This window comes from Dermochelys coriacea, chromosome 2 (genome assembly GCF_009764565.3).
Source record: "Dermochelys coriacea isolate rDerCor1 chromosome 2, rDerCor1.pri.v4, whole genome shotgun sequence".
Lineage (NCBI taxonomy): Eukaryota > Metazoa > Chordata > Testudines > Dermochelyidae > Dermochelys > Dermochelys coriacea.
In genome coordinates, this window is record NC_050069.1 from 60,566,568 (window position 1) to 60,584,421 (window position 17,854).

Below are 17,854 nucleotides of genomic sequence, written 5' to 3' on the forward strand. Positions count from 1 at the left end.
TGGGCCAATCTTCCAGTTGTTACAATTTAGAGAATCTAAGGGAACAGAAATCATACCAACATTTCCTGGTCATGCCTCTGCTAGGCTGTGGCATGGCATACCCTTGTTTGCATGCAGGAACCAAAAAGCTTCTCTAAGACATAATTCACACTATTGATGTGAATGTTACATGTCAGGTTCTCAAATAAAAACATTTAGGAGCCCAAGCAGAATAGAAGGTCATAAATAGTTTCTCCCTTTAGGAGATGTTCTCCCCAAAACATCACACGTTTGTGAAGAAATTGCTTGCAGGAAAGTATTCTGAGTAATACAATTATTATTTTTTATTGGCTGAGTGCCATTGTGTTTCAGCTGAACAAAATGAAACATGGTCCCTCTCTCAAAGGCTGAAGGGCCTAATCCAATATCCATCAAAGTCAGTGGAGCCATTGACTTGGATAGGAGCTGGATTGAGGTGTCACCATCTAACAAAAGAAATTTATGGTAGACAACCAGTAAGTGCAGGAGCACTGGCTGACCATATGATGGAGATGCTGTGGTGAAGATGGTAACATCTGCATAGTGAAAATATATTTTTTAAAATATTGGGTTCCATATTGTATCACTAGAAGTGGGACGTGGAGGCTAACTGATGGCCTTGTGGGGAAAAATTTATTCCATCATGATATTCAGTGGCCATGACTGAAGAGCCATGTAAAAGTAGCGTATGGCTGCACTGCAACGTCCCCCCCCAGTGGCAGCAAGTCTCAAAGCTCAGGTCAACTAACCCAGTCTCATGGGGCTCGTGCAACAGGGTTAAAATAGCAGTGTAGACATTCCCATTCAGATTGGAGGCTGGGCTCTGAGGTACAAGCCCCCTCACCGGGTTTCCAAGCCAGAGCAGGGATGTCTACACTGCTATTTTTAGCCCTATAATATGAACCTCATGATCCCAAGTAAGTTGACCCAGGTGCCGAGAATCACAGGCACATGTTTTTTTTTTTTTTTGCAGTGTAGATGCACCTTTACTGGTATTGGCCATTGTCCTTCCTTATGGTCCCCTTGCCACCCCTTTGTCATGTCTAAAAATACTCCCTGATCCCACAGACAAATAGGGCATGTTTATCTTTACACGTGTGAGTAGTCTTGTTGAACTCAGTAGGACTACTCACACAGGTGAGGATCAATCAGGCCTCAAGCTCTGATTCTGGACCTCCCCTAAGCATGTGCTCAAGTCCCATTGACATCAGTGGGACTTGCAGATACCATTTTCACAAATGCTTAATGGGATGCTTTTCTGAATCAGGGCCTTAGTTTGTAAGTTCCTTGGGTGCAGTGACAGTGTTTCATTGCATTAGGAGGTACCTACCATACTTTTGGATGGTATTAAAATAATAATTAGAACAACATAAAACTGGATTATTGCATTGTACCTAGTTTCTTAAAGTTTTCTAAACGCTCACCACTAAATATTATGTTTTGTTACTATTATTACAGCTTACATTCCTACTCCAATTTATTTTGGGGCTGTTATTGACACCACGTGCATGCTTTGGCAACAGGATTGTGGTGTACAAGGATCTTGTTGGGAATACGATGTAACTTCATTTCGCTTCGTTTACTTTGGATTGGCAGCTGGTCTCAAATTTGTGGGATTCTTTTTTATTTTTCTGGCTTGGTATTCCATTAAATATAAAGAAGATCAGCTGCAGAGACAAAGATGGAGGGCCTCACCTGTAAACACAGTGAGCGAGATGGTTGGCAATGCTGGACTGCAACAAAACTATGCACGGACTAGATCCTGCCCTACTTTCAGTGCTCAGGGGGAGCACGCTGAAGACGTCTGTCTGGCACAAGGAATGAATTACATAGCACAGACATATCCTGGCCCCTTTTCAGAAGCAATAAATTCTGCAACTGAAAATGCATTGGAAGAAGTCACTGCTGAAATATAGACCCCCGGGCTTGAAAATGTAAAATTCAGTTTTGTTGGTTGATTTAAATATGGCGCCTTGTGAAACACCCGTGCCTTCTTTTTTAATCTACACGTCATATGATAAACCATCAAAACTTAAAGCAAACATCAGTAGCATACTTGAGGGCTGGATACCTCAAAATGACCCAAGTTCTTATTTCTCCCCTCCAGATAATGGAGTTTTAAAAATTTGTGTTTGTAATTACTTCGGGTGTGTCCATTAAATGTCCCTGCTCTGATCTAGTGTCAAAATAAGGGTGAGGTATTCTAAAAAATCAATAGTAGGGTGACAGAAATGCGTATCATTCATGCCAAGACTTTAAGAAAATGTTTAAAGGGATCATCAATTTTGCATCCACGAATCATGGTTCATAAAGATGAATAATTACTGTGAGTTCTGCTATTCAGCACAACTGAGTATGTCTAAACTATGCAATTTATCTGGATAATTGTTGATGCAGCATGTTAATTTTGCTTTCAAAGTCTTTAATCCAATTGAACTTGAATGGGGCTATTTTAAGACAGATATAAGATTTAAAAATGGACATAGCTGTTTAAAGTACTGTTAACATTTTAAGCCATAGAAAAGTTATATAGCAGGTAAAGTTTTCAAATTCTAAGACATCATATCCTTATCCTATTAAAATGTACATTTATTTTAATTTGATAGGATGTAGTATTATTCAGTCTAGTAGCCAGGGTATGAAAGTATAACTCAGTGTGAAAAACTACAGTATTAATTTGTAATAACATTAAGACATGATTATCATACCCATAGACTAGAGACTAACAAGTAGATGCATATTTCTGTAACTACCTATGCAGTTATCTGCTATAGGTGGCTACTACTAACTTCAAATCCATACTTTTTTCAGAAAACATAGTATACAGGTTTAGTTTGCCAGGAACTCCTTGGCTTTCCTTTGGAAATGCTTGGCTATCTTTTGCAGATGCATGCAGATCTTTTTAAACAAATTGTTCTGGTTTTCCACTATGTGAAAATACCCAGAGAGTTTGGATAGCTGCATTTTGGGACTGCACTGCTACCATTCCGCACAGATCTCAAACTGAAGGCAAAGGGGAGTTTGCTACTTATCTGCCCCCACCCGCATCTCCATTTAAAGCTCTCTGTGAGGTGTGGGGGAAATGGAAGAGTCAGCTGACCCCTTCCAGCGGAAGATCTAGGCACAGAAGGCACCGCTGTTCAAGGACCCACACGGCATGTTCTGGCGTTTAATTATTCAAAACATTTTAGTGAGTTTTCCCACTTGATTGAATCTTCAAGAGACTGTTTCATTTTTATCTGCTTCCTGTACTAATTCCTCATCCACAGTCTTAAACTGAGGGCATTACAAGTTGCTGTTGCTGACATTTAGTGATATGTCAGGTGGAAGGTTATGATAAGAAGTCAGTGTTGTATTCTACTTGCACGTGCATGTCTCAGAGCATTTGGGAATAGAGGAGGGGATCCTGTCTTTTGTGAAATTTGGTTGGTGAGAAGCACGCGAGTAGAAGCCATGACACATACAGTAGAAAGAATTATTTCTAAATAGATATAAACAATTTTGATGAGGGTTCAGGAATTTCAGAGGAATTTTTTTTAAAGTTACAATTAGAACAAATTGACTAAGTCAGATAGGACCAAATCCTGTTTCATTTAAGAGTAATGGCAAAATTTCCATGGGCTTCAGTAGACTCAGGATTTGGTCTGTAGAGTATAGATTTTCCTCTCTTGCCAGCTTCCTCCTTCTCTGACTGGCATCTGAAGTTACTCACCATGCTGGCATCAGATCCTGGTTGAAATGTTGACTCCATTTATTCCAAAATGTCTTGATTAGTTTGTGACTCTTGAGCCTCTAATGACCATCTATCTCTGTGGGTGAAAATGTCCAGAAAACTGTTACATTGCTCATCATGTAGTATCAGTGACTTTAAATAGCAGTGCAGTACTTCAGGAACCTATTATATAGGACTGGAAAAGACCTCCTGGGTCATCAAGTCCAGTCTCCTGCTATCGCAGGTATCACCATAATATAATCCCATTCATAAACTCCACCTTTAAAACTAGTTAGGATTCTTACCCCAATACTGTCATCCAGTGGCTGTTTCAAACCTCACCCCTCTAGTGGTTAGAAACCTTGTGCTTTCCAGCATAAATGTATTCATGGCCATTAATACCCATTTGTTCTTGTGCCCTTTAGCTCAGATAGCTCTTCTCCCTTTAATTCACCTTTTGTTATTCTTTGGATATTAATATTTAATTTGAGTCTTATTTAATTTTTAGAATAGTCCAGTTCAGACTACAAATAAGGTTCATTTTTAACAGTGAGGGTAATTAACAACTTACATCGAGATGTGGTGGATTTGCTGTCACTAGAAGTCTTTTAATCAAGACTGGATGGCTTTCTAAAAGATATGCTCTAGCTCAGCCAAAAGTTATAGGCTTGATGCAGGAGCCACTTGGTGAAATTCTCTGGCCTGTGTTATACAGGAGGTCAGACTAGATGATCACAATGGTCCCTTGTGGCCTTAGAATCTCTGAGTCTTGATTAATTTAATAGCATAGGGTCAGATCCAACCAAGAATGTGTTTTTCAGTATGCTGTTGGAGCACAGTGTAGTGTCCTCTCTGCTCCCACTGACATCAGTGACCACAGAGACTGGGCAGCACCTTGCAAGTGGTACTGGGCTCCTTGTTAGAGTAAAACTGGGGTGAGGCAATGGTGAACCAGGCCCAAGGTCTCCTATTGTAGAGTTTTGGGGGTCAGACCCTCAACTGCTCTAAGGTGATGTAGCTCCATTGAAGTCATTTACATCAGCCTATTATTATTAAAGAGGATCCTATAACGTCTCAAAGCTGGAAACTTAAGAAAAACTAAAGTGTTTAAAAACCAGCTACGGGAGTCAAAGTGACATTATTGGGTTCTTACTTAGAGTTTGTATTCTATTTCCTCTCCAGTTTGTAATGCTGTCTTTATAATTCGACAAAGACTACTTTCCTTCCAACTTTACCCATGTCCATTTCCAAGAGTTTATTTATTTCTAAATGGAGTTAGGGGGAGTCATTTTAACACTGATCTGCTACTTGGTGCACCAGCATTGCAAATAATAAATTCAAGCCTATTCACGTCAGGTAGGTAGAACTCCCACTGTGGGAGATTTGCCTGAGAGGACTGCAGGATTGATTTCCATGTTCGAGAAGAGGGTCTGAGTTAACCTATCAGGTTACAACACTTTACCTGTTGGGATTGAACTGCTTCACATTGTCCCTTTAAAATGTTTAGAATTGGACAGTCCACTTCATTGGCTTCATTTTTCACTGGGAAATTAGAGTTTTTTATGCCCTATAGCAATTTGTAATGGTTAAATATAAACATTTCCATAGCCTAGATTGTACACATACAGGTAGACAGCCAACATTTCTGTAAAATAGACTGTGACTAAGTGTAGCTAGTAATATGAATCAAACACCTACAAGCCTCTCATTATACAGATAAGCTGCTTTCTGTTAATTTACAGGTCACCTTATAAATGAAGATGGGTCTGACCCTCCAAGTTCAGACCTCAGTCAAAAACTGTCCCAAAATGTAGGGGTTATTGAATTTAGGCTTTTTAGTTCAGGCTGATCTCTACTTTTAAGATCATTGCATAATCAGTTGTTTGTATTGTATTATTGTTTTTCCCACACTTCAACCAACTTGTCACCAGATTTCCTGTTACAAGCTACTGTTCATGTGATGGGATGGGTAAAAAGACTCTGTGTTCGAGGATGCCTGAAAAAAGAAGTGTCCAAAATGTTTCAGTTCTAAGAAGAATGAAGACCCTTCTGTCTAACATCCTTGATCTGCTCTGGATGAATAGTGAATACTGAATAATGTCATGGTGCTAGTTGTTACTGAAGTATTTTATGAAGCATGTTCACCATGACTTAACTGACATTCAAAATATTTCATTTATGTAATGACATGTGCTTTCATTTTGAAAATCTGGAAATGTTCCTGCAAAGATCATAATTATCAGTGGGCCAAATCCTACAGTCCTTACTTAGTCTTTCAGTGGGAATATTGCTTGCACTACAGCATTTGGTTTAGCATTAACAAGGACAATACTAATGTAAAACTATAGAACCTGTAGAAACGTAGTGTATGACTAATTTCCAGTAGAACATTACCTGTTTTAATATACCTTTATGAAGTACTGCTAAACAGCTGTTCAAAGTAAGGTTTCTATGAACTAAAAGATTGGGCCAAATTCTGGAGATCCTTCACTCAGCAAAATTCCTACTGCAGTCAATGAGAATTTAAACTAAAATTAAGGTACCTGAATTTGTCCCATTAATAATATTCCTCTATAAAATACCAAAATGAAGAGCCAAAGTCAAGGGCCCAATTCAGTCAGTTGAAATTCACTCCAGGTATTTTGTCATTTGTTTCTGTGGAGACAGAATTTGGCCTGTTGGTTTTGACCTTTGAAAGGTAATACCTCTTCTGTCTTACTGTGTGTGGACTTAACTGGGCTAGGAGATCAAAGGGGATCATTGAGCCGACTTATCAAGCTGTGCCCCTGAGAGCAAGGCGACTGAAATTTTACCTTCTAGAAGAAAACATTTTTAAAAACAAAAATTATCGCAGAGCTGTATTAAACCAAAAAGTTGTACAGAAACATATAAACTCAGTTTTTGTGCAGAAATGCAAGTTAAAATCACTATTATAGTAGGCATTCCTCATAAAGGTCTGCTCCTCTCTCCACTGAAGTAAATGGGAGTTTTGCCATTGACTTCAATAGGAGCTGACCCAAAATGCATACCTCTCCCCCTCCAAAAAAATTTGGGTAGTGGCTTAGGAGCATGGAATGGGCACTCTGGCCTATAATTGTTTAGTTTAACGAAGTGTTATATTGAATAAACTGGTGTTAGGTCATTTGTAGTGTGTATATATGAGTGTGTGTGATAAAAGAGCGGGACTAATAGGTGCATTTGTTTTTGCCTACCTTAAGGTCCTTTTATTGATATTTCTCAGCAGAACTTAGAATAATGTTCATGATGTATAACACATTGTCGTTAATGACATTTATTTTCAACATCTATTGTAAACGTGTTTACAAGCAAACCCTTGAATACTTGATATTTGAAAATAAAAATAGCATATCAAGCGTGGTTTTTTTATGACAAAAAATCACGTGTGTGTGTGTGTGTGAGTTGGTGTGCAGGGCTGTGCACACCAGTTGATTATGGAAGATCTGGATTCAGTTAAGGCCCACTTGTATGCATATTGGAATCAATGCAGATCCATCCATTGATTTCAGTGGACACTGGGATCAGCTTCTTAGGGCCAAATCCTGATCACACTGAAATCAATGACAAAATATCCATTGCCTTCAATAGACTGGGCCCAAAGGAATTGTCACAAAAAGTGACGACGATTATTACAGTGCAATATTTTGCTTGGGGGGTATGGGAGGGGGAACGGAGAAAAAAAAAGCTTTTTTGAAACATACTGTAACATCCATCTAGCTATGGTTGGCATATGTTTATATTTTTTAAAAATACACCATTTTGTGACAAATCCAATACATTTATAAGAACAATTTAGCCTGAACGTTATGATCAGCTAGCTCTACATACATCTTCTGTCTGGTTATGAGGGTAATGCCCACTAAACTGTGAAACTTTGGACTACTTAGCTGTTTTAAGGGGGAAACAGTTGACTATTCCTGAACACAAAAGGCTTTGCTTTCAGGGATATTAGAGCACAAATTAAAAAATAAAGAGGAAACCCCACCAATATAGGCCTACATATAAGCACAGATATAAGTGACGATTGTCACTAGTTGGCAATACATGTATGGAAATCCTGTTCAGAGTCAGACTGACCCACGCAGAACTTCCAGATCAGAAAAAGAGCAGTATGCTGTGCAAATTGTGTTTCCCCTCACCAGCTTCAGAACTGAGCCCTCACACTGGAGGAACTTCCACAAAAGGGATAAAAATTCTTCAAATGCTGCTGGAACTTGGCTCCTTTATATGACAGTGCCCCTTTGTTTGGTGTTTGCTAAATGGCCCAAAACAACATTTCCGTTAATTCTTGTTGATTCAGGGCTTGATTCTGTCACCCTTGAGAAGTACCTTATTCCCAGTGATTTCCAAGAGAACTCACAAATTCAGGTGCTACTGAAAGCGAGCAAGGGGAGCAGAATCGTGCCTCAAGTGTAGTAAGTAGATTCAGCCTCACCTGCACACGGTGGAAGCAAATTAAATAATTTTTTTAATTGCACAGAGGCAGCAGGAAATGATGGAGTCAATATACATTGGTCACTTTCCATTTCAATTGCAAAGTAAGAGTCTGGCAGTTTAACTTTTAAAATAAATATAAAGAATAGAAAAAATATTCCATATGGATCCCTTGTATGTTACTAAGGTCTGAACCTTTAATAAAACTGTCCTGGATAAAGTGATCTTCAATAGATTTCTACTATCTGGCACTATCAAGGGCATGGTTACTACTTTAAAAATCAGTAAGATGGGATGATCTTGGGAAAGGCTGAGAGCACTCCAGCATGGTATGCTGAGCAATCTACTCTCTGGCAGGAGTGAACGTGTACTGCTCTAGAGTGACATCTACTGGTTGATCAACAGTAGCTTAACTAAGCTCCTATAAAAGATAGGTCCACCCTCATAACTGGAGAAATGTCATTTGAGGCTACCAGCAAAACTCCTTCTTCACGATGGCATGATGTGGTCCATGCTGCTTATTTATATGTGTATATAAATCTCCCCACTGTATTTTCCACTGAATGCATCCGATGAAGTGAGCTGTAGCTCATGAAAGCTTATGCTCAAATAAATTTGTTAGTCTCTAAGGTACCACAAGTCCTCCTTTTCTTTTTATATTTTCTAAGCTTTTTCTCCATTTGTGGCTGGATTCTTAAGACATTACATGTAATTAAATTAGAATTATTTTAAAAAGGTAAATTTACTATGAAAATGTGATTATGTGGACTTCTCTGAAGCAGGTAGAGTAGAACACCTTTTATTTCAAGAAATATTGCTTCTAGACTTCCCTGAAGCCAGAATTGTTCTATAAAAGTATCACAGAAATATTGTACAAGATTTAAAAAAAACACAGTTTTTATCCTAATAACTTGAAATCTATTTACAAATAGCATCATTCATGACCATAAATACGTTTGTTCTGTCATTCAGCCCATGGCACATACATCAGATACACTGCTAGTTAATTTTAACATAGTCACAGAGTTCATCACAAAGACTGCTTCTTAAAATTATTAAAATCCTACTAAAAGAATCTGCTTTTAAAATAGTTCAACTTAAACACTTAAAGCAAAAGAACAAAATTTTAACCTGCAGTGCTTGCAATAGACTAAAAAGCCCACTAAGCTAAATAACATATAACAAAAGGAACTTTAGTGTGAATTGGAAATGGTGGAAATACATCTGTATGAGGTGATTCTTTTTATTTTATTTATTTGCTACTTATGTAAAAAAAAACTAAGAAAGATATTAAGTTACCAACAGTACAGATTTTCAAAGTCAATTTTGTATTATTCTTTAAAAATATTAAATGTTTGGTAAAATCCAGGGAAAAAACCTTTAGAACACATTACAACAACAAAAGAGGTCTAGCCTACTATTCTGACCTCATGTGCCTTTTGTATTTAACATATGTAACTCTAATATGATTTTACCATTCCCTCTAATGCCTTTAAAAATATTTTAAAGTCACAATAATTTCTGAAAACATCAAGATATTGTCCAGACTAATAAACCAAAAAGGGTGACAAAGCATATTCTACTCATAGAAACCTTTGTAAGGATATCAGCAAAAAAATCTAGAAAAAATCATGGATTTTTAATACTGATGGTATCAATATGTAGGGAAACAAGCCAATTTAAAAAAGAATCCTCATACAGTGAGCATTCATTAGCTATACCTTCTGAAAATAAATTTCTGAAAGTCAAGGCAACAAAACATGCAATAGTTTCTGCTAAAATAATATTTGACCAATCTGTTTTCACAATCCATGCGATATCTCTTTCTTGTCAACCCATTTTATTATTTCACAATTACATGAAACAATGAGCAAACTAAGAACATGTAAATGATCAGATTAATAAATGGTCTTGGAGACAGATTACAAAAGTGCAATATCATTTTACTCAAAAGTGTGACATGAAATTCCAGTGGTTAAAAATAATTTATCAAAAATACATTATGCAGATAGCATGTGTGGACTTTTATATATGGGACCTTTTGGAGACAGAAAAAGTAACTCTAAGGAATTCATTACTAGTGTAGGAAATGTGTGCATCATTGCACTATAAAGTTAACACTGTTTCTTTTTTAATACTGTGGGAACCTAGTTTCTCAATTATGGAAAATTAGTGCGAAAGTATGTGTATGTGTATACATGAAATAAACACACACACACACACACACACATAGAGAGAGAGCATTGGGCTCAATTCAGCTGCAAAATGTATCTGCAATAAACATGGAATGTCAGTTGTCATGATTACCATTACTAGTTTACTGATCAAAAATAAAGCAAGCCATATATGGTTTACAATTTGATCTAATGCAAGGAGAGTGGAGATGAGGCACTGCCTTCTACATTTAGGATTTTTGAAGTCTCTCCTTCAAAGTTATGTTCCATCTTTTCCAACATAGTCTCCATTTTCTGAGCCCTAATAGATGGATCCCTGATTGAGACATTTACAGCTTGATGAACAGTGAGTTCATCAGAACTCACAGGAAGGTATATCTGATCTTCAAAAATATGCTCCACTGGGTCACTGTCCTGGTGAGAGTCTTTCTGAAGAATGCTAACTGTCTGTAGAATGAAGCTATGCCGGGACTCCAGCTCTGTCAAACCATTTCCACTTAAATGCATTTCAAAATTGTCTAACTCTTTACCCTCCAACCACTTTTCAGCTTGATGATTTCTCCAGTGTGCAGAATTCAAACTCCTTTTCTCAGGAATATCATTATTTAATTCAAGTTTCCTCACTTGATTTAAAATTACAGTGCTCAAAGCTAGGGTTGCCGAGTCAGTTGGCACGATAGGCTGCAACTCTTCTGCAATCAGACCACTTGAGTCTTTGTCTGATTCGGCAGAGGTCAGTCCTCCCCAGGTAAATGGTAGAGGTGATTCATCCAAGTACCCATTGTTTCGAGCGGTTTTAGTTTTGTCTGTTTTATTTTGCTCAGAGTAACTGTTCAGCAGTGCAAACATTCTATCTAGATCCTTCAAGTAATTAGTCCAGTCATCCAGACTAAGTCTATAGTTGTATCTGTATTCGTACAAACTTTCATTCACACTGTATAAATCTTCCAGTCCTTGCCAGTCGATGTCCTCAGTGAAATTTGGCAGATTAGCCTTCCCATCCATCCCATAATTGTCCCCTGTTAAAAGAAAGAAAAAGGTCTGATGGGAACCACCACCTTAGAAAAGCATGTAAAGCTTTCATGTACTTTTCTTTATTATTTAAAAGCAGTAACCATTCGTAACATACTTGGCTAATGAGGATTGCACTCCGCATTTTCCATCATATCAGTAACTCAGCCCTAAAGGCTAAGTTCTGATCTCATGTGTGCACATGACTCCTGCTGAGCAGAAAGATACACATTCTACCTTCAGCTACTCCCTTGTAACCACAGTGAAGTCAGTAGGAGAGCATGGGTGTAACTAAGAACAGACTCTGGTCCAGAGGGAACTTTATGCATATAGCCAAGGCCAAATCTAGCCCCCAGATACTACAGATAGAGACAGAGAAATTGCTCCAATATACAAGCAATCCATTGGTCTTTCACAACTGTCACGAGTCCTTTAAAAAAATTATCCACACTGGAATGGCTAATAAACAAAGCAACAATAAAATATAAATGGTAGGTCAATCCTGCAAGCCCTCAGCGAGTAGCTCTTCCATGAAGTGAATGGGAATTTGATGCATGGATATTTGGTGCATCTTCACAGGTTTCAGAGTAGCAGCCGTGTTAGTCTGTATTCGCAAAAAGAAAAGGAGTACTTGTGGCACCTTAGAGACTAACAAATTTATTAGAGCATAAGCTTTCGTGCATCCGATGAAGTGAGCTGTAGCTCACGAAAGCTTATGCTCTAATAAATTTGTTAGTCTCTAAGGTGCCACAAGTACTCCTTTTCTTGGTGCATCTTGTAAGAGCTACAAATTCAAACTGATTGGCTGAATTCTTCCTTCAGATACACAAGACACACAGCAGGAGTTTGCCTGGGACTGGTAAGTATCCGAGTGTGTGTGTTTGCTTGCTGAGGAAGTATCCGAGCGTGTGTTTGCTGGGAGGGAGCCTGAGTGAGTGTCTGATTGGCTGCTAGCCTGCAGGGGGCGGGCATTAGGGTGTCTGTGTGTTTGCGTCAGGGAAGCCTGGCTGTTTAAAAATAGCCGGAGCCTCGCGAACCAGCTGAGCGGCAGCGAACCAGCGGAGCAGCGGGGACAGCAGAGCAGCTCACAACAGGAGTTTGCCTGGGAGTTCGCCTGGAGTGAGCCCAGTGAGGCTTACATCTTGCCAACGTCTCTGAGGAAGCTCCGTAGTAGGTAGGTGATATGGAAGGGGGGAATTCAGCTGTTGTGACCTGCACTGGATGTGCCATGTTTGTCTTTCTTCCACAGGACAGAAGCGACTTTGTCTGTACAAAGTGCAAGCTGGTCTCCATATTGGAAGAGAAGATTGAAGGTCTGGAGCAACAGGTAACGACCCTGCGTTGTATACGAGAGACTGAGGATTTTCTGGACCAAACTCAGGATAGCCTTCTAGGGGCACAAAGCTCTAAAGATATAGAGCAGGTTGCACAGAGGAGCCAAGAGGCCACTGAAGAAGCTTGGCAACATGTGACCTCCAGAAGAGGTAAGCGGAATGTCCGGGTTCCAGTAACACAGACACAGGTAACTAACCGCTTTCATGTTCTCTCCACAGGTACCAATGCGGAGAGTGGACCAGATGATATGTCTGAGGGGAGAAAGCGGAAGGAGACTCCGCTGGTTGGGAGGCATGAGATGCGATGTCCTGAGGTTGGAGGTTCCACGACCACCACTCCCAAGAGGAGAAGGCGGGTGGTGGTGGTCGGGGACTCTCTCCTCCGGGGGACTGAGTCATCTATCTGCCGCCCTGACCGGGAAAACCGAGAAGTCTGCTGCTTGCCAGGGGCTAAGATTCGTGATGTGACGGAGAGACTGCCGAGACTCATCAAGCCCTCGGATCGCTACCCCTTCCTGCTTCTCCACGTGGGCACCAATGATACTGCCAAGAATGACCTTGAGCGGATCACTGCGGACTATGTGGCTCTGGGAAGAAGGATAAAGGAGTTGGAGGCGCAAGTGGTGTTCTCGTCCATCCTCCCCGTGGAAGGAAAAGGCCTGGGTAGGGACCGTCGAATCGTGGAGGTCAACGAATGGCTACGCAGGTGGTGTCGGAGAGAAGGCTTTGGATTCTTTGACCATGGGATGGTGTTCCATGAAGGAGGAGTGCTGGGCAGAGACGGGCTCCATCTTACGAAGAGAGGGAAGAACATCTTTGCCAGCAGGCTGGCTAACCTAGTGAGGAGGGCTTTAAACTAGGTTCACCGGGGGAGGAGACCAAAGCCCTGAGGTAAGTGGGAAAGCGGGATACCGGGAGGAAGCACAGGCAGGAAGGTCTGTGAGGGGAGGGCTCCTGCCTCATACTGGGAATGAGGGGCGATCAACAGGTTATCTCAAGTGCTTATATACAAATGCACAAAGCCTTGGAAACAAGCAGGGAGAACTGGAGGTCCTGGTGATGTCAAGGAATTATGACGTGATTGGAATAACAGAGACTTGGTGGGATAACTCACATGACTGGAGTACAGTCATGGATGGTTATAAACTGTTCAGGAAGGACAGGCAGGGCAGAAAAGGTGGGGGAGTAGCACTGTATGTAAGGGAGCAGTATGACTGCTCAGAGCTCCGGTACGAAACTGTGGAAAAACCTGAGTGTCTCTGGATTAAGTTTAGAAGTGTGTGCAACAAGAGTGATGTCATGGTGGGAGTCTGCTATAGACCACCGGACCAGGGGGATGAGGTGGATGAGGCTTTCTTCCGGCAACTCACGGAAGCTACTAGATCGCATGCCCTGATTCTCATGGGTGACTTTAATTTTCCTGATATCTGCTGGGAGAGCAATACAGCGGTGCATAGACAATCCAGGAAGTTTTTGGAAAGCGTAGGGGACAATTTCCTGGTGCAAGTGCTAGGGGAGCCAACTAGGGGGAGCGCTTTTCTTGACCTGCTGCTCACAAACCGGGTAGAATTAGTGGGGGAAGCAAAAGTGGATGGGAATCTGGGAGGCAGTGACCACGAGTTGGTTGAGTTCAGGATCCTGACGCAGGGAAGAAAGGTAAGCAGCAGGATACGGACCCTGGACTTCAAGAAAGCAGACTTTGACTCCCTCAGGGAACAGATGGCCAGGATCCCCTGGGGGACTAACATGAAAGGGAAGGGAGTCCAGGAGAGCTGGCTGTATTTCAAGGAATCCCTGTTGAGGTTACAGGGACAAACCATCCCGATGAGTCGAAAGAATAGTAAATATGGCAGGCGACCAGCTTGGCTTAATGGTGAAATCCTAGCGGATCTTAAACATAAAAAAGAAGCTTACAAGAAGTGGAAGCTTGGACATATGACCAGGGAAGAGTATAAAAATATTGCTCGGGCATGTAGGAAAGATATCAGGAGGGCCAAATCGCACCTGGAGCTGCAGCTAGCAAGAGATGTCAAGAGTAACAAGAAGGGTTTCTTCAGGTATGTTGGCAACAAGAAGAAAGCCAAGGAAAGTGTGGGCCCCTTACTGAATGAGGGAGGCAAGCTAGTGACAGAGGATGTGGAAAAAGCTAATGTACTCAATGCTTTTTTTGCCTCTGTTTTCACTAACAAGGTCAGCTCCCAGACTGCTGTGCTGGGCAACACAAAATGGGGAAGAGATGGCCAGCCCTCTGTAGAGATAGAGGTGGTTAGGGACTATTTAGAAAAGCTGGACGTGCACAAGTCCATGGGGCCGGACGAATTGCATCCGAGAGTGCTGAAGGAATTGGCGGCTGTGATTGCAGAGCCCTTGGCCATTATCTTTGAAAACTCGTGGCGAACGGGGGAAGTCCCGGATGACTGGAAAAAGGCTAATGTAGTGCCCATCTTTAAAAAAGGGAAGAAGGAGGATCCTGGGAACTACAGGCCGGTCAGCCTCACCTCAGTCCCTGGAAAAATCATGGAGCAGGTCCTCAAAGAATCAATCCTGAAGCACTTAGAGGAGAGGAAAGTGATCAGGAACAGTCAGCATGGATTCACCAAGGGAAGGTCATGCCTGACTAATCTAATCGCCTTTTATGATGAGATTACTGGTTCTGTGGATGAAGGGAAAGCAGTGGATGTATTGTTTCTTGACTTTAGCAAAGCTTTTGACACGGTCTCCCACAGCATTCTTGTCAGCAAGTTAAGGAAGTATGGGCTGGATGAATGCACTATAAGGTGGGTAGAAAGCTGGCTAGATTGTCGGGCTCAACGGGTAGTGATCAATGGCTCCATGTCTAGTTGGCAGCCGGTGTCAAGTGGAGTGCCCCAGGGGTCGGTCCTGGGGCCCGTTTTGTTCAATATCTTCATAAATGATCTGGAGGATGGTGTGGATTGCACTCTCAGCAAATTTGCGGATGATACTAAACTGGGAGGAGTGGTAGATACGCTGGAGGGGAGGGATAGGATACAGATGGACCTAGACAAATTGGAGGATTGGGCCAAAAGAAATCTAATGAGGTTCAATAAGGATAAATGCAGGGTCCTGCACTTAGGATGGAAGAATCCAATGCACCGCTACAGACTAGGAACCGAATGGCTCGGCAGCAGTTCTGCGGAAAAGGACCTAGGGGTGACAGTGGACGAGAAGCTGGATATGAGTCAGCAGTGTGCCCTTGTTGCCAAGAAGGCCAATGGCATTTTGGGTTGTATAAGTAGGGGCATAGCGAGCAGATCGAGGGACGTGATCGTTCCCCTCTATTCGACACTGGTGAGGCCTCATCTGGAGTACTGTGTCCAGTTTTGGGCCCCACACTACAGGAAGGATGTGGATAAATTGGAAAGAGTACAACGAAGGGCAACGAAAATGATTAGGGGTCTAGAGCACATGACTTATGAGGAGAGGCTGAGGGAGCTGGGATTGTTTAGTCTGCAGAAGAGAAGAATGAGGGGGGATTTGATAGCTGCTTTCAACTACCTGAAAGGGGGTTTCAAAGAGGATGGCTCTAGACTGTTCTCAATGGTAGCAGATGACAGAACGAGGAGTAATGGTCTCAAGTTGCAATGGGGGAGGTTTAGATTGGATATTAGGAAAAACTTTTTCACTAAGAGGGTGGTGAAACACTGGAATGCGTTACCTAGGGAGGTGGTAGAATCTCCTTCCTTAGAGGTTTTTAAGGTCAGGCTTGACAAAGCCCTAGCTGGGATGATTTAACTGGGACTTGGTCCTGCTTTGAGCAGGGGGTTGGACTAGATGACCTTCTGGGGTCCCTTCCAACCCTGATATTCTATGATTCTATGATTCTAAGAGGAAATTCTCTTTAATAAACAGTAGTTATAGATATGCTTGGAAGGATGCGATTTTTTAAAAAAATCCATAAATGTCCATTTCACCACACACACACACACACACACACACACACACACAAACTGATGAAAAAAATACTAATAAAAATTCACAGAGAAGCAATGTAACAAAAGTACTGCTTGAGACCTTATTAGAGATTGATTCAAGGATATTTGCTTTGTATATTTTGATATGTGATGTTGACAGTTTGTGCTTTGTTATAAAGCTTTACCTTTTTGAATATCAAAGACATGGTCTTTAAATAATTATTGGGTTGTACCCCCTCCCCCCATAATTTCCCTCAACTATGAATATATAAAATTTTAAAAAATCCATAAACATCAATATTATTCATCCATATTATTAAAAAAAATAGAATTCTGCCAAGGTAAGTTATAAGGGATTTTTTAAAATTTTATTTTGTAAGCATGAATCTCAGTTGATAAGGGCAAATGAAAAGGGAAAAGGACAGATGAAAAGGCTTTGTAAAAGCTCTTCAGGTGAATTCAGTTATAAGACTAAGCAATTTTAAACCAGTAACTCATTTTGTGAAAAAGTATGCAGCATATAATTTTAGTGGTGCAGCAATTTAATTTTTTTTTTTAAATTTAAAATCTATATTGCAATGTCTCTTTTTTTTGGTTTGTTTTTTAAATGTTGATGGGAGAAGCCCTCCTGTTGATATAGCACTGCCAAGTCAGGGGTTAGGTTGGTATAATTGTGTCACACAGTGGTGTGGATTTTTCACACACCCTGAGTAATGTAGTTACACTGATGTAAATTTATAGTGTATATCTGGTCTAAGAGGATGCTTTAGCCAGTAATACAGGTCTGATGCTGCACTTTTTGGCAGAAAACCATGAACATCCTCAGAATCTTGCCTGGGAAAGGAGTGTCATCACAAGTCCATAAACAGCAAGTCAGCTGGATTTTATGTTAGCTCATCCAAGAAAAAAAAAGACAAAACATTAAGGAAACCTCTCTCTGAAAGGATTTAATGTGATCAAAGTCCCCAAAATATATGCTGTAAAATGTATTACCCAAAGTGAGTGTAAAGTAGAATGAAATTTGTTTTATAACATGTAACATCCCTTATTGATGGGAACCTTAAACTCATTATATTTGCTAAAAGGGCTCTATTCATCTGAGTGGTTTAGCCCAGAAGAAAGAATACAGAAAAAGATAAAACAGACAATGGAAAATTCTTCCAAGGAAAGCAATGGAAATGTCCTCACTGGCAAGTTCTAAACAAAATTTAGTAATGAATG

At 40.6% G+C, this 17,854-nt stretch overlaps 2 protein-coding genes across 18 annotated transcripts in view; one reads left to right on the forward strand and one right to left on the reverse strand.

Annotated features, from left to right (window-relative positions):
• The window catches only part of SLCO5A1 (solute carrier organic anion transporter family member 5A1), a 106,820-nt gene extending 99,614 nt beyond the window's left edge, over positions 1-7,206 (forward strand). For both annotated transcript variants that reach the window (XM_043507738.1, XM_043507739.1), the window contains exon 11: positions 1,477-7,206. In XM_043507738.1, the coding sequence (XP_043363673.1) occupies positions 1,477-1,934 (458 nt within the window). In that variant the 3' untranslated portion in view covers positions 1,935-7,206. The remainder of the gene's footprint in view (positions 1-1,476) is intronic.
• A 1,762-nt stretch (positions 7,207-8,968) lies between these two features.
• SULF1 (sulfatase 1) overlaps positions 8,969-17,854 on the reverse strand; it is a 161,524-nt gene continuing 152,638 nt past the window's right edge. For all 16 annotated transcript variants that reach the window (XM_043507742.1, XM_038392999.2, XM_038392996.2 and 13 more), the window contains one exon: positions 8,969-11,375. In XM_043507742.1, coding sequence (XP_043363677.1) covers positions 10,546-11,375 — 830 coding nt within the window. In that variant the 3' untranslated portion in view covers positions 8,969-10,545. The remainder of the gene's footprint in view (positions 11,376-17,854) is intronic.